We start from the raw sequence: 13641 nt of genomic DNA, 5'->3' as shown, positions 1-13641 counted from the left end.
ATTATTTCCTTCTCACTGTTTCTTATTTTCTCTCTCTTTTCTTTTTCTTTTCTCTCTTATTCTTCCTCTCTTCCTTTTTTTTATCACTCGTTTTATTTCTTTTGGTTATGGTCTAATCCTATGGAGATTGCCTACGTATCATGACGCCACATGAATCAGATCAAGCGTAGTTCTTGGAGATAAGTGCAAAAAATAAATAACAAAACATTTTTGGGATTTCAAATTTTCCCATAAAATAAAACAGTTTTGATTACAACCACTCATTCTACCAAATTATAAAATTAACAAACTCGAAAAGGGAAATTAACAGACTCTGACTCAAAACAAGACCAACAGACTCTACAGAAAGGTGAAAACAACAGACTCAAAAACCAACTAACGGACTCCAATAAAAGAAACTACAGACTCGCAAACAGACTAACAGACTCCAATGAAAATCATGAATACACTAATGCCTCAAATGCTCCTGGGGCCCGCGGGACATCATTTGATCTCGCCACGGGCCTATATACAAGATCCCCTTGAAGCCTCTCCAAATCACTCATTATCTAGCGGACAAATGTCATCACTACAGCGAAGAAATTGGTCCGAGTCATGTCCTCACATGCTTGGCATTTTACGACAATGTAATCGGCAATGGCTCTGACCCGCTCTCGGATTCTTCCCTTTTCCTAAAGCAGACGCCCGACCTGTTGATTCCGGGATTCTAACACCTGAGTGTCATGGAGATGTTGATTTTCTAACTGTTGCATTTCTTCCTCCATCCGAGCCATCAAATCATAACAGTGTTCCCTATCAGCTTTAAAGTTTTTGGCCTGCTTGGCTGCCTCATTCTTGAGGGTAGTCATTTTTCTCTTCAGGCTGGTGATTGCCCCTTCATATATTTGCCGCACAAACTGTGCCCGCCCTTTTGCATTTTCCGCCAAATGAGCCCGGACTTTCGCCAGACTGGCCTCAGACTTTTCTAGGTCATCCTGACACTCAAGGGCTTTCTTTTTCAGACTGCTTATGAGCCTTTCGCCCGCTCGGCTTTTTTCCGGGTTTCTAGCAGGTATTTTCAACTTCCTAATTTGAGATTTGAGGGATTTATTTTCCTGAGTTAACTTCTTCTTCTCGCCTTCATCTGCGGCAGCTTGCAACCCATTCTCAAACTGAAGGTCCATGACTTGCTTTTCCAGCCTGCTTATGGTGGCTCGGTACTCATTTTCTTTGGTCAACCAGTCCCATTGCACCTGTGCTCCGTAGGTAAATTGTAGGACATGGGGTTTCTTTGCGGGCCTTTCGGGCTCCTGATGAACTCGGGATCTTTTACCATACCATGCAGTGCAACCAGGCTCCACCTCACCTCTGGATAAATCTCGTACTTGAGTTCTAGGCTCTACGAATCTGCACTAGTGCCAAATCCGACGCACTTTTTCTTTTGTAAAAGCGGCTTATGGTTCCAATTCAATAACCTGTCGACTCAAATCCTCATCGTGCGGGATGGTCTGGTATCGGCCTAACTGACGTAGAACTCGGTGTGGAGCATAAGGCTGGATACTCCGAAGACCCATCAACAGCAGAAAACATACCTCAGCCGACATATAAATTACTTCACTGTTGAGAGCCACTCGAATATCCATTCGATCTTATTCGTAGTCAAGGATCTCAAATGATCATGCCATGCTTCCGTACCATCCTGGAACTCATAACCCTCTACCCGCTTTTCATGTTTTTCAATGCACTTGAGGTCAGTCATACCACAATTCAAATATCCAGGACGGTGGCAAAGGTGTTCCTCCATCCATAATTGTAACAGCATATTGCACCCTTCAATGAACTTTCCCCCTTCTCTACAAAGGGTCAGAGCTCGGTAAATTTCTGCCAAATTCATCGGCACTATGGTCCCATTTGCCTTTTTCATCATAAAGTCGGCTATCCCCATGAGTCCCAACTCTATGTTCCCGTCTTTTTTGGGGCAAATCAAAGTACCCAGGAACTCCATTATAAAAGCTAATCCTCTTCGAGCCTCCCACTTGTCTTGGTTTCCCGTATGAGTATGACCGATATCTGGCGTCTCGAAGCCACGAGGATTCCCGTAATGTCGGTACAAAAAGTAGAAGGTACATAATCCTTTGGCCAAATTTCCGTCACGGATGTCCCGACTGATGCTTAACATGTCCAAGTATTTTTGAGGGGTTACTGTTCTCGGTGCTACCGGGTATTAATTTCTAAGATTCCCCTTGAAATCGGCGTGGCCTGCTATCTCTAGTGTAGGAGTTAACTCGAAATCAGCAAAGTGGAATACATTATGTGTTGGGTCCCAAAATGGTATCAAGGCCTCAATTATATCCTTTCTCGGCTTAACCTTCAAGAGCCCGACAAGACCACCCAACGCTTTTGTCACAACTTTTCTGCTATTGTCCCCCAAATCATGCCACCACATATGTAGCTCGAACGGGATCTCTTCACGGACTGAGAAAGGTTCATTTTGAATTGTGCTCATGCTGCACATATATTAAGGTGATTTTAATTAAAAGAAAACCATGACTCAAGAAAAATGACCATTTTTTCAAAATTTTCACGAAATATCCGTCTTTGCTAACACGACCTTTCAGCACTTCGAAAGCGAAGATTTTAAGGCTGTGTTGGCTAACCGGCCAAAACCTTGAAAAATGACTAAAGGCGGCTGTTCTTGCAAAAGCAGCCTTCTGGCGCCCCTTTGAGGGACATTCAGCTATTTTTGACAAGAATGGCATCACCTTACTTATTTGTAATAAAAATAATTTTTTTGTTCTTTTGGGCTATTTTGCAAAAAAGGAAGTTGGACCCGATGGGGGTTGCATACGTATCTCACATCCAGAGAGAATCAAACTGGCGTAGTTTGGGCAAATAAAATAAAACCAACTATTTTTCAAAAATAAAACCCTTTTTTTTGCATTTTCTCAAAAAAATTCGACAGAGTTTCAGTACCAGTTGGACATTGGTTTTTTTAAAATAGGTGATTTAACTCACTTAATCCTCACATTGTTATTTTCTTTTTTCCAACTTTCTCCCATTATCCAAAAGTCGGTCAGCATGCAAATTCAAATCAAATAAATGCACAGGTAGCAAGTAAGATGCATCAAGATGGTTTTTTCATTTTTGGTACACCTGTCCTAGACAGACCTAACCCCTGTGCTGAGTCTCCAAAATCATATGCACATGATGCGGATAAGCGTTCCTACTAGGGATCCTGCATAAGGCTTTGTTATACTAGGTTTAAAATCTGGGTTTATTATTCTAGACCTGGCTTACCCGAGCGGACAACTCGAGCTGAGGGGGGCAGCGTACCGGGAATACAGAAGCTTCACTGGCTATGCAACTTGTCCGAACCTCTTTCAAAAATTTGGGATATGACTCTAACAGAAGAGAAGTCACACGAAGTGCACACTTCTCCGTAATTTGGAAGACTCAGAGAGAAGAAGGGTTTCGTAGTAGTTTATATACAGTTCACAGAATATCAAAGCGATAAAAGCAACACTTAGCACATTAGGCCCAAACATGTAACAAAATCAGATAATTAATAAATCCAACTATAACAATTCATCTAAGCTCTAATTATGTACCCTGAACCAGAGATTCTGGGTTCGATCCCCAGTAGAGTCGCCAGAGCTGTCACACCTCCTTTTTCCTACACCCCAAGAGGGTATAAGGGAAATTTTCCAATTAAAAGACAATCGAAACGGGATTTATTTATTTGAAGGATTTAGATTCGCCACTTGGGATGATTTATGGTGTCCCAAGTCACCGGTTCAAATCTCGAATCGAGAAAAAGATTGACTTTGTTTTACAGTTCGGAACCAGAAATCCGGGTAAAGAATTCTGTTAACTCGGGAGAAGGTGTTAGGTACTCCCGATTTCTGTGGTTTCAGCACGGTTGCTCAACTGTCATAATTGGCCTAATCATATGATTTTAAACATGTTTTAACCTATGGTACAATTTTAACTTTATAACCGCTTTTATTCATTTTAAGGAAGATTTCAACGTCAGCCAAAACACATCTTTTGACCGCGTCACATGAAATGCCCCTGCACTCTGAGACATATTCAATTTGACGTTGTTAAGATTTGGATTTGGGGCACATGAAATGCGCACCCGAGTTTAGGAAGGTAATATTATTAAAATAACGCCCCTAAAGCAACTACGCATTTTTAACTTTGCGAGGGCCATAGAAAATTTGCTAAATGGCACGCCTCGAATGGTAAGGATTTTAAAAGAAATAAATAAATAAGGGCCATTTGAGATTTTATTTGGCATGGCACGCCTCGATTCCAATTTTAAAAGGGAATTTAAGCTAACTTTGGAGGGACATAAACTATTTGTGTTGTTCAATATGGCTCACCTTTACTAATTTAAGAGACTGGACTATTCAAACATTAAAAAGGGTCGGGGTTCTATTCACCTTATGAGATTATTAAGTTAAAACTTGATAACCAAAGCCAACGACGAACGGCCCAAATGATGAAACGTAAACAATCTTTTCCTTGCAAATGACTTCAGTCTCAAAACCCAAAACATGCCCCAAGTCCGGTTCCCAGCCATTTAAACCAATTCGTGATTATTTACAATTAAAAGGGACATATCAAATTCTCATGCAAAGACTTAAAAAAATGAACGTTGGCCAACTTTGTGATAAAAAAACGCATTCTAATAGTCAGTTCCTATCTCAAATCTGGGCTCAAAGGGGAGCCCAACACCTTATTGCAAATGTTGTTAAGCTACTGATTTTTAAACGGCTCGAAATAGACTCCAAAAGAGAGCCCACTTCGAAAGCAAGGTGCAACTGAACAATGGGGACTCAAGATCGAATCCTTGTGAGCCCAGATTAACTCCATTATGGAAATTGGGCTCCAAGTGGCCACTATGAAGTCAAACCACAATTAAACTACTGGTTTTTAACATTTTACAAAACGAAATATCAATGGCTGCTCAAACAAACAATTACCTACATTAAATCAAATGAATTGTCTAGAATCTATTTACCATGCCTTATACACTATCAAATTAGCACCTTGCATACTAACACAGTTTTCATATTCAGTGTGCATATGTTGGCATATATTCCCCTATACCCCATTTCCCGCATATTAAATACCCATTAATAATGACTTGACATCAACAATTACCTAACAAAGCAATCAGAGATCAAATATAACACATTCTCATGCTAATAGACTTAGAGCATGATCCAGTGAATAGTCCAACTAACAAATTTCGAATTCTCAGCAATGCAAGATTATCCAATTTATACAAACCCAATAAAACTAAACTACTAATTTCCCAATAGTGCAGAACCAGACTCAAGCAAAGATGATCACACAAAGCCAGGATTCAATACTAATAACAGAATATGTTGACCAAATCATAAGAGGATAACATTTACTAGTTAACATGATTTAAACTTCAATTTTAACTCACTCTAAATAAATACATCCATCAGAATCTTTCTAGAACCAAGTATTACATGTTAAACACAAGATTGAAAGAAGAAAAGATGATTCATATTCACAGCATCAAATTTTTATCTTATTCTCAAATCCATACATTGAGCTACACATCAAGTGGTATCCATATGGTTGAGGAATACTTGAAAATGAACAAAGCAAACAGACAAGGTGAAGAATCTGCAGTCAAGCAGCAACAGTACAGCAGAATCAACACCAGCAGAACCAGCTCAAACAAAAAATGAGTATGAAAGTAGTAAAGAACAGTCCCCCTCTAACAGTATCCACAACAACTTCAAAACCAAACCTTAAACACCCACCTCAATCCATTTAAAAACTAAATCAATCAGAAATTTTTTTCAGGAATGGAAGATTTGAGAAATCACAGAATGAGTTTCAATGAAACAGTAATTTCACTCCAATTTCCACCCGTTTGTGTTTTTCAGAATTTTATCTCTTCATAATCTGCCTTCGATGCCAAGTAAAGCTACCTTTAAAGGCAAGGCATTAGAGCAGCCTAAAAGTATTCAGTTTTTGCACCTTACCCCTTTTGAAATTCTCATTTTTGCTTAGACCTCCTTAGTGTAAAATTCAGACTTTAACATAAGCCCCCACCCCAGCTTCTAGGAAGTTCCCTTAGGCAGTTACATCAAGATTCCCTAAGCCAATTACCCAGAATACCCCCTTAAACCCCTACTTTTTACTTTCAAACAACCAAACGGGTCATGGTCAATTTGACCCAACAGTTTAAACCCCAAATAAACAGGCCAGAATTGAACTTAAGGCCCGAACAAAACTCAGAAACCCATTTAGCAGAAAAGAGAAACAATTAAATGACCTCAAACATCAAAATCTAACCAAGCAATTGATTTCTTTTAGAACTAAATACTGAGCCGGAGTTAACCAAATTACCGAATCAACAAATCCTAAATTAAGCTAATTAGCAGAAATGTCATAAATAACAAAAACAAGCAAAGAACAGTATTTAAAACATGATAAGAAAGACTGAAAATATAATGGAGCAAGTACGAACACTAAATTATTCAAAAAGGGAAAACTAGGTCTAAACTTCTATATACTTTCCAAACATTCACAGAAGCGGGAAGACAAAGAAGAAAGGAGTAGGAAGATGAAACAGCATATAAGGGCAAACAAAATGAAGAACACTTACCGATTCACATTCGAACCCAATATTGGACCTTCAATTTAACACAATCAGTGTTAACCACCTACTCTTTGTGAAGGACAAACGACCAACACTGCTTATGCCAAACTAAACTTCGAAAATCTTGAAAACTCGGACGCTTGTGGTCATGCAAGCCACAGAATCAAAGGCAGAACAATTTTGGCTTTTTGGGACTTCAAACTATGACTTTAGATTTAAGATTCGACGATATTGAGGGAGATTCGAGGGGAGCTATGTTGATATTTAGAAAGAGGAAGGTGAGGGAGTTCGATGGTGTTACTTTGGGGGTGGTTGGAGGTGACGCCGCCAGTGGGTGGTGGTGGGATTTAGGGCGGCTCTAGGGTTCTACGGTTTGTCTCTAAGATGAGAATGAGAGAGATGAGAGATGGGGGGTGGGCTTAATTCGGATAGATATATACCAACCCCAACCCACTTCACAGCCGTTGGATTAGAAAACATTGACGGCTCAGATCAAATGACTAATCTAAACGGGGTCATTTAATTTAGTGGGGGGACGGACCGGGTCAGGTGTGTTTGGGGCCGGTGTGGTCGGGTTTTGGTAGGGGAAATTCATTTGGGCTTGGGGATTTTAATTAAAACAATCCCAAAACTTTACCTCTTTAAATCCTTTTTCTTTTTTCCAAATTAATTTATTTATTTTCAAAGTCTCTTTTTTTTTAATTAATCTTTCCAAAATAAAACTCAAATAAAACCTAAATTAAATCATAGATTAAATCAATCCTAACACATTAAGTTAATTAACTCTAATTAAAACCAAATTAAGCGGAGAAACCACCAAAATTCAAAGATTAAAAAATAAAAGTGCAAAAATACCATTTTTGTGATTTTCCCAATTCTTATGAAATAAATAATTTACTACTTAATTCAAAACACCAAGTTAAATCCTAAATGCAAATGCAACATATTGTTTTGTATTTTTCATTAATTAAATAAAATAAACACGCACAGACAAATGCAAACAATTAACGGAAAATGCCACAAAAATCCACAAAATTGCAAACAACGGAAAAAATTATTTTGTCTTGAATTTGTGGGAGTAATTCATATAGGGCAAAAATCACATGCTCACATGCCTAAACTGTCGTGCCTAGGCCGCGGTAGCGGTCACGAGCTTCCGAAAGTTTTTGTTTTCCTCATTTTTTTTACCTTTCTGGAGTTGGTTCTTGACCCGGACTTTCCCCAATATGCACCAATCTTTCCTTGTACACTAATAAAAGGGTTAGTATCATACACATCAAGTACAACATCAAAACAAAAAGAGGAGCAAAAGAAAACATGGGTTGTCTCCCATGCATCGCCTGATTTAACGTTGCAGCATGATGCGGGCTTTGATCATCACTCCTCATTTGCGTACTAGGGCTCTTCCAAAGTTATTACCACTTTATCCCCTTTTTCTTCGTCCATGCCAAGGTAATGTTTCAGCCTTTGCCCATTCACCGTGAACTTATTTGTCCCATCTTCTGATTCAATCTCCACAACTCCACTTAAGAACCTTTGCACCACTCTGAAGGGTACTGACCATCGGGACTTCAACTTACCCGGAAACAATCTCAATCTCGAGTTGTATAACAACACTAGATCTCTGGGTTTGAAGTTCCGATCCAAGATGTGATTATCATGCATTAGTTTCATCTTTTCTTTATATAGTCTAGCACTCTCGAATGCCCGGAACCTAAATTCTTCGAGCTCATGTAACCTAGTGATTCTGCTAGTGCCTGCTGTCTCTATATCCAAATTCAACTGCCGCAATACCCACAATGCTTTATGTTTGAACTCTACCGGAAGGTGGCATGCCTTTCCAAACACAAACTTGTTCAGTGACATACCAATTGGAGTTTTGAATGTTGTGCGGTATGCCCACAATGCATCATCTAGCTTTTTCGCCCAATTGGTCCTTGTTGCATTCACTGTTTTTGTAAGGACACTTTTAATCTCCCTATTTGACACTTCAACTTGCCCGCTCGACTGTGGGTGATAAGGTGACGCTACTTTATGGCGAACTTCATACTTTTTCAACAAGCATGAGAATGCTCTATTACAAAAATGGGTTCCACAATCACTGATTATACCTTTCGGGGTGCCATAACGTGTGAAGATGTTTTCTTTAGGAAACTTGTCACCCCTTTTACATAATTGGTCGGGAGAGCCACCGCTTCGACCCCCTTGGAGACATAGTCAACCGCTACTAATATATATTTGTTATCGTACGAGCTGACAAAACGGCCCCATAAAGTTGATCCCCCACATGCCAAAAACCTCCACCACTTTAATTATAGTCATTGGCATTTCGTGATGATGAGAAATATTGTCTATCCTTTGGCATTCATCGCAACTTTTGACCTAAGTGTGGGCATCCTTGAACAGATTTGGCCAATACAAACCCGATTCCAACACCTTAGCTACTGTCTGAATTCCTCCAAAATGTCCACCATATGGTGAAGCATGGCAAGCCTGCAAAATAGTGTTGATCTTTTTCGGGAATACACCTTCGGATCATGTTATCTACACATATTTTAAACAGTAGAGGTTTATCCCAATAATAATACCGACAATCGCGAAAGAACTTTTTCTTTTGCATTGAAGAGAGTTCATAAGGTACAATACCGCTTGCTAAATAATTAGCAATATCAGCATACCATGACGCCTCCTCCATTGTCATAGCAAGTAACTGTTCATCCAGGAATGTCTCTATGATATCTTTAACCTCCATTCTCTTTTCTGCTCCTTCCAACCTCGAGAGGTGGTCTGCCACTTGATTGTCCGTCCCCTTTTTGTCACGGATTTCTAGATCGAATTCTTGTAGCAATAGAACTCAGTGAATCAAGCGTGGCTTTAACTCCTTATTTTCTATCAAGTACCTAATTATTGCATGGTCAGTATAAATAATAACTTTTTGAGCCAATTAAGTACGACCTGAATTTGTTGAAGGCAAACACTACAGCGAGCATTTCCTTTTCTGTGACAGTGTAATTAAGTTACCAATGAGCGTCCTGCTTGCATAGTAAATTGGGTGAATCATCTTGTCTTTTCACTGCCCTAAGACTTCTCCTATAGCATAATCACTGGGGTTGCACATGAGCTCAAACGGTTGCTCCCAGTTGGGTGCAACAATGATGGGTGCGGTCACCAGTCTCTTTTTCAGCTCCTCAAAGGCCAACTTGCAATTATTAGAAAACACAAAGGGCTGATCATTTTCAAGGAGTTTACATAAAGGGTTAGCAATCTTAGAGAAATCTTTTATGAATCTCCTGTAGAACCCGGCGTGCCCAAGGAAACTTCTCACTGCCTTGACCGAAGTAGGCGGTGGAAACGTCTCAATCACATCAACTTTAGCATGGTCAACCTCGATTCCTTTAGTGGACACTCGATGCCCTATCACTATTCCTTCTTATACCATAAAATGGCACTTTTCCCAATTCAGCACTAGATTTGTTAACACACATCTTTTGAGCACTTTTCTTAGGTTGTGAAGACAATCCTTGAATCAATCTCCCACCACAGATAAATCATCCATAAACACCTCTATAATATTCTCAACCATGTCAGCGAAAATGGCTAGCATGTACCACTGGAATGTAGCCGGTGCATTGCAAAGTCCAAAGGGCATTCTCTGAAAGGTAAAGATGCCATATGAACAAGTGAAGGGCGTTTTCTCACTATCTTCCGGGGCTATTAAAATCTGGTTATACCCCGAGTATCCGTCCAAGAAATAGAATTGGGATCGCCCAGCTAACCTATCCAACATCTGTCAATGAAAGGCAAGGGGAAATGGTCATTCCGGGTGGCTGTGTTCAGTTTCCGGTAATCCATGCAAATCTGTCATCCCGTGATTGTACGAGTCAAGATCAACTCATTATTCTCATTTTGTACGACCGTCATTCCTCCTTTTTTTAGCACACACTAAATAGGGCTGACCCAATTGCTGTCAGAGATTGGGAAGATGATACCTGCATATAACCATTTGATCACTTCGTTCTTCTCCACCTCTTTCATATCAAGGTTCAGCCTTCGTTAATGTTCTCTGGAAGGTTTGTGCCCTTCTTCCAGGAGAATCTTGTGCATACAAAAAGTTGGGTTGATATCCTTTATGTCTGCCATGGTCCAACCAATGGCAGTGTTACATTCCTGTAACACCTGTAGGAGTTGCTCTACCTGCACATCTAGCAAACCAGATGATATAATAACAGGTAAAGTAGAATTAGGCCCTGAGAAAGCGTACCTGAGGTGAGCTGGAAGCGATTTTAGGTCCAACTATGGTGGTTCCTCTATTGATGGTTTTGCATGTGGTGTTGTTCTTTCTTCTAAGTGTAGGGGCTTGAATTGGGGTTCCCTTGCCCAGAACCCTTGACCTTCGAGAGCCATGACCTACTCTTCCAACTCTTCACCATCCACATTTTCCAGATTCATCAAGCAAGCTTCTAGCAGATCCCTGACATTAATAGTCTCATCCTCCTATTGTAGTATCACATCTACGGCCTCCTCTAGTGAACAATTTGCAAATTCACTGGGTCTTCTCATAGATTGTTGAATATTGAATATGATTTCTTCATTGTTCAACCTCATTTTCAATTCCCCAGCCTCATAATCAATTAATGCTCTCCTAGTGGTTAGAAACGGCATACCCAGTATGATTGGTATCTCTTCATCCACTTGACAGTCAAGAATGACGAAGTATGCAGGGAATATAAATTTCCCCACTTGAACAAGCACATCATCAAGAATTCTGGTCGGTCTTTTTACTGTGCGATCAGCCAGTTGCAGCAACATTGAGGTCGGTCTAGCTCTGCTAATGCCCAGTTTTGTATAGATTGCCAAGGGCATCAAGTTTATGCTGGCTCCCAAATCACACAATGCTTTAGCAAAAGCATAACTCCTAATGATGCATGGGATAGTGAAACTACCTAGATCAGACACCTTTTGAGCCATAGGTCTTATCACTACCACGCTGTAGTTCTGCGTTCGAATTACAGTGGACAGGTCCTGGAAGTCAAATTTTTGTGATATCAGGTCCTTCATCATTTTTGCATACCCTGGAATTTCCCTTAAAGCATCCATCAGTGGAATATTCAATTGAATTTGTCTGAGCATTTCCATGAATTTTCTGTATTGATCATCTTTCTTTTGCTTTGCCAACCTCTGAGGGAATGGTGAAGGAATCAACCTCTGCCCACTGCTTTGCCTCTTTTCTTTGCTGGAAGCTTTTTCTACTACCTGTTCTGGGAGTTGTTCACCTTCCTTGTCCTTACCCTTGTCAACCTGTGCTTGCTCGATTACAACCTCGGTGAGCTCTGCCGACTAATCGGTCTCTAATGTAACTGGAGCAGCTGGAGTAGTTGGCGTTGCCTCTCTCTTGGATTGAGCAACTTCTTGATCCCTGTCTAAATCTCTCCCATTTCTGAGACTCACTGCCATGAGCTGATTCGGGTTCTACTTCTTTAGATTAACATTTGTATCTGCAGGCAATGTTCATTGTGGGCGATTGTTTAATGCCATAGATAGCTGTCCCAATTGAGTTTCATTGCCTTTGATTGCTGAGTCATATGAAGCTAACTTCTCTTGCATCTTTCCATTTGTCCCAATGAGTTGTTGAAGCATACCCCTGATTTCATCATATTACTATCCTGTTGTTGCTGAGGTGGTTGGTAGGTCAATTGTTGCTGGTGTTGCTGATTATAGCCATGTTGCCTTTGATAATGTATGATTTGGCCTTGTGGTCGTGCTCCTCCTGGATTGGGGTTATGTTATGGCTGGTTCGGTCTGTACTGTTGGTTTGTTGTTGGTCCCCATTGTTGCCCACCTTGCCTCTAACCTCCAAAGTTATTGACATAATTCATATCTTCTGTGAATATTTGATTGTCATTCTCTCCACCCCACGAGCACACATATGGCTGGTTAATGCAGGGAGTGCACAAGCCTCCATTTGTGATATCCACAATCTGCACCTGTCTCGTACCCATTTCATTGATTTTCTTTGTTAGCAAGCTCATCTGGGTCATAAGAGTGGCTATATTTTCTGCATGTGTGTTGTTTGGGTCAAGAACGATAGAATGCACTATTGGAGTGAGTGTTGTGTCTCTCGTCATCCAGCCTGAATTTTGAGACATCTTGTCAAGAAGAATCTTGCACTCTGTGAAAGTTTTGCTCAAGAATGCACCCCCGCCTGAAACATCTACATTGGCCTTTAGAATATCAGCCAAATCCATATATAATCTCTGTCCCAGCATCTGATCCGGAATGCCATGGTGAGGGCACTTCACCAACATGCCCTTAAACCTCTCCTAGATCTCTTGCAAAGTCTCAGTCGGTTTTTGCTTGAAATGCAATATCTCATTAATCTGCCTCGTAGTTTTGTTTGGTGGATAAAACTTATTTAATAACTGCTTGACTAGTTTCTCCCAAGTAGCAATGGAGTTTATAAGGAGCGAATTCAGCCAAGTTTGAGCCTCCCTGTCACTGAGAATGGGAACAATAATAATTTGATTGCCTCAGGAGTCACACCCGGTTATCTTTGAGTGACACATATTGATAAGAAGTTCTTAAGATATTATTGTGGGTCTTCGATGTATAACCTAGAGAATAGCCCTTTATTCTACAACAGGTGAAGCATGTTGTTGGTAATCTGGAATGTCTCCACTTGTATGGGAGGTACTGTAATTGTTGTGGCCAGGTTATCAGCAGTTGGTTGCGCCCAATGGTAAAGAGCAGCTTCCGGTACAAGAGGTGCTACCACTCTGACGTTTGGGTCATCTCGATCATTCTTGTTGTTCCCGTTGACGTTATCTACGTCACCCATTTCATTTTCAATTTGCTCGTTTTGTTTTAGCTGTTCGCTCTTCCTGTTAGCCCCGTTCAATATCCGGAATGCTTTCTCGAGATCTGAGAGTCCTTCAAAGAGTTCACCAGTTCTCGAAGAGCTTCTAGGCATGCACCTGAGTTACAGAAGAGTTCAACCATGAGAATTTCAATAG

The 13641-nt window shown here is 40.4% G+C and overlaps 2 protein-coding genes and 1 non-coding gene across 3 annotated transcripts; 1 reads left to right on the top strand and 2 right to left on the bottom strand.

Moving 5' to 3' along the window:
- Nucleotides 1-671: 671 nt before the first annotated feature.
- LOC138885229 (uncharacterized) lies at nucleotides 672-1163 on the bottom strand. Its single transcript, XM_070166145.1, has one exon. The coding sequence runs from the start codon at nucleotides 1161-1163 to the stop codon at nucleotides 672-674; it is 492 nt and encodes a 163-aa protein (XP_070022246.1).
- Nucleotides 1164-8026: 6863 nt separating this feature from the next.
- On the bottom strand, nucleotides 8027-9383 carry LOC138885228 (uncharacterized). The gene is made up of 2 exons (XM_070166144.1): nucleotides 9220-9383; nucleotides 8027-8705 (listed from the first exon to the last, which is right to left on the bottom strand). Exons 1-2 carry the CDS (start codon nucleotides 9381-9383, stop codon nucleotides 8027-8029), a joined length of 843 nt encoding a protein of 280 aa, XP_070022245.1.
- A 3524-nt stretch (nucleotides 9384-12907) lies between these two features.
- LOC138886613 (small nucleolar RNA R71) lies at nucleotides 12908-13014 on the top strand. Its single transcript, XR_011405663.1, has one exon. It is a non-coding gene; the product is annotated as a small nucleolar RNA R71 (small nucleolar RNA).
- Nucleotides 13015-13641: the final 627 nt, after the last annotated feature.

Source organism: Nicotiana sylvestris, chromosome 2 (assembly GCF_000393655.2).
Source record: "Nicotiana sylvestris chromosome 2, ASM39365v2, whole genome shotgun sequence".
In the NCBI taxonomy this organism is placed as follows: Eukaryota; Viridiplantae; Streptophyta; class Magnoliopsida; order Solanales; family Solanaceae; genus Nicotiana; species Nicotiana sylvestris.
Note: the sequence above shows the minus strand (reverse complement) of the source record. Positions and strands in the feature narration are given on the sequence as shown.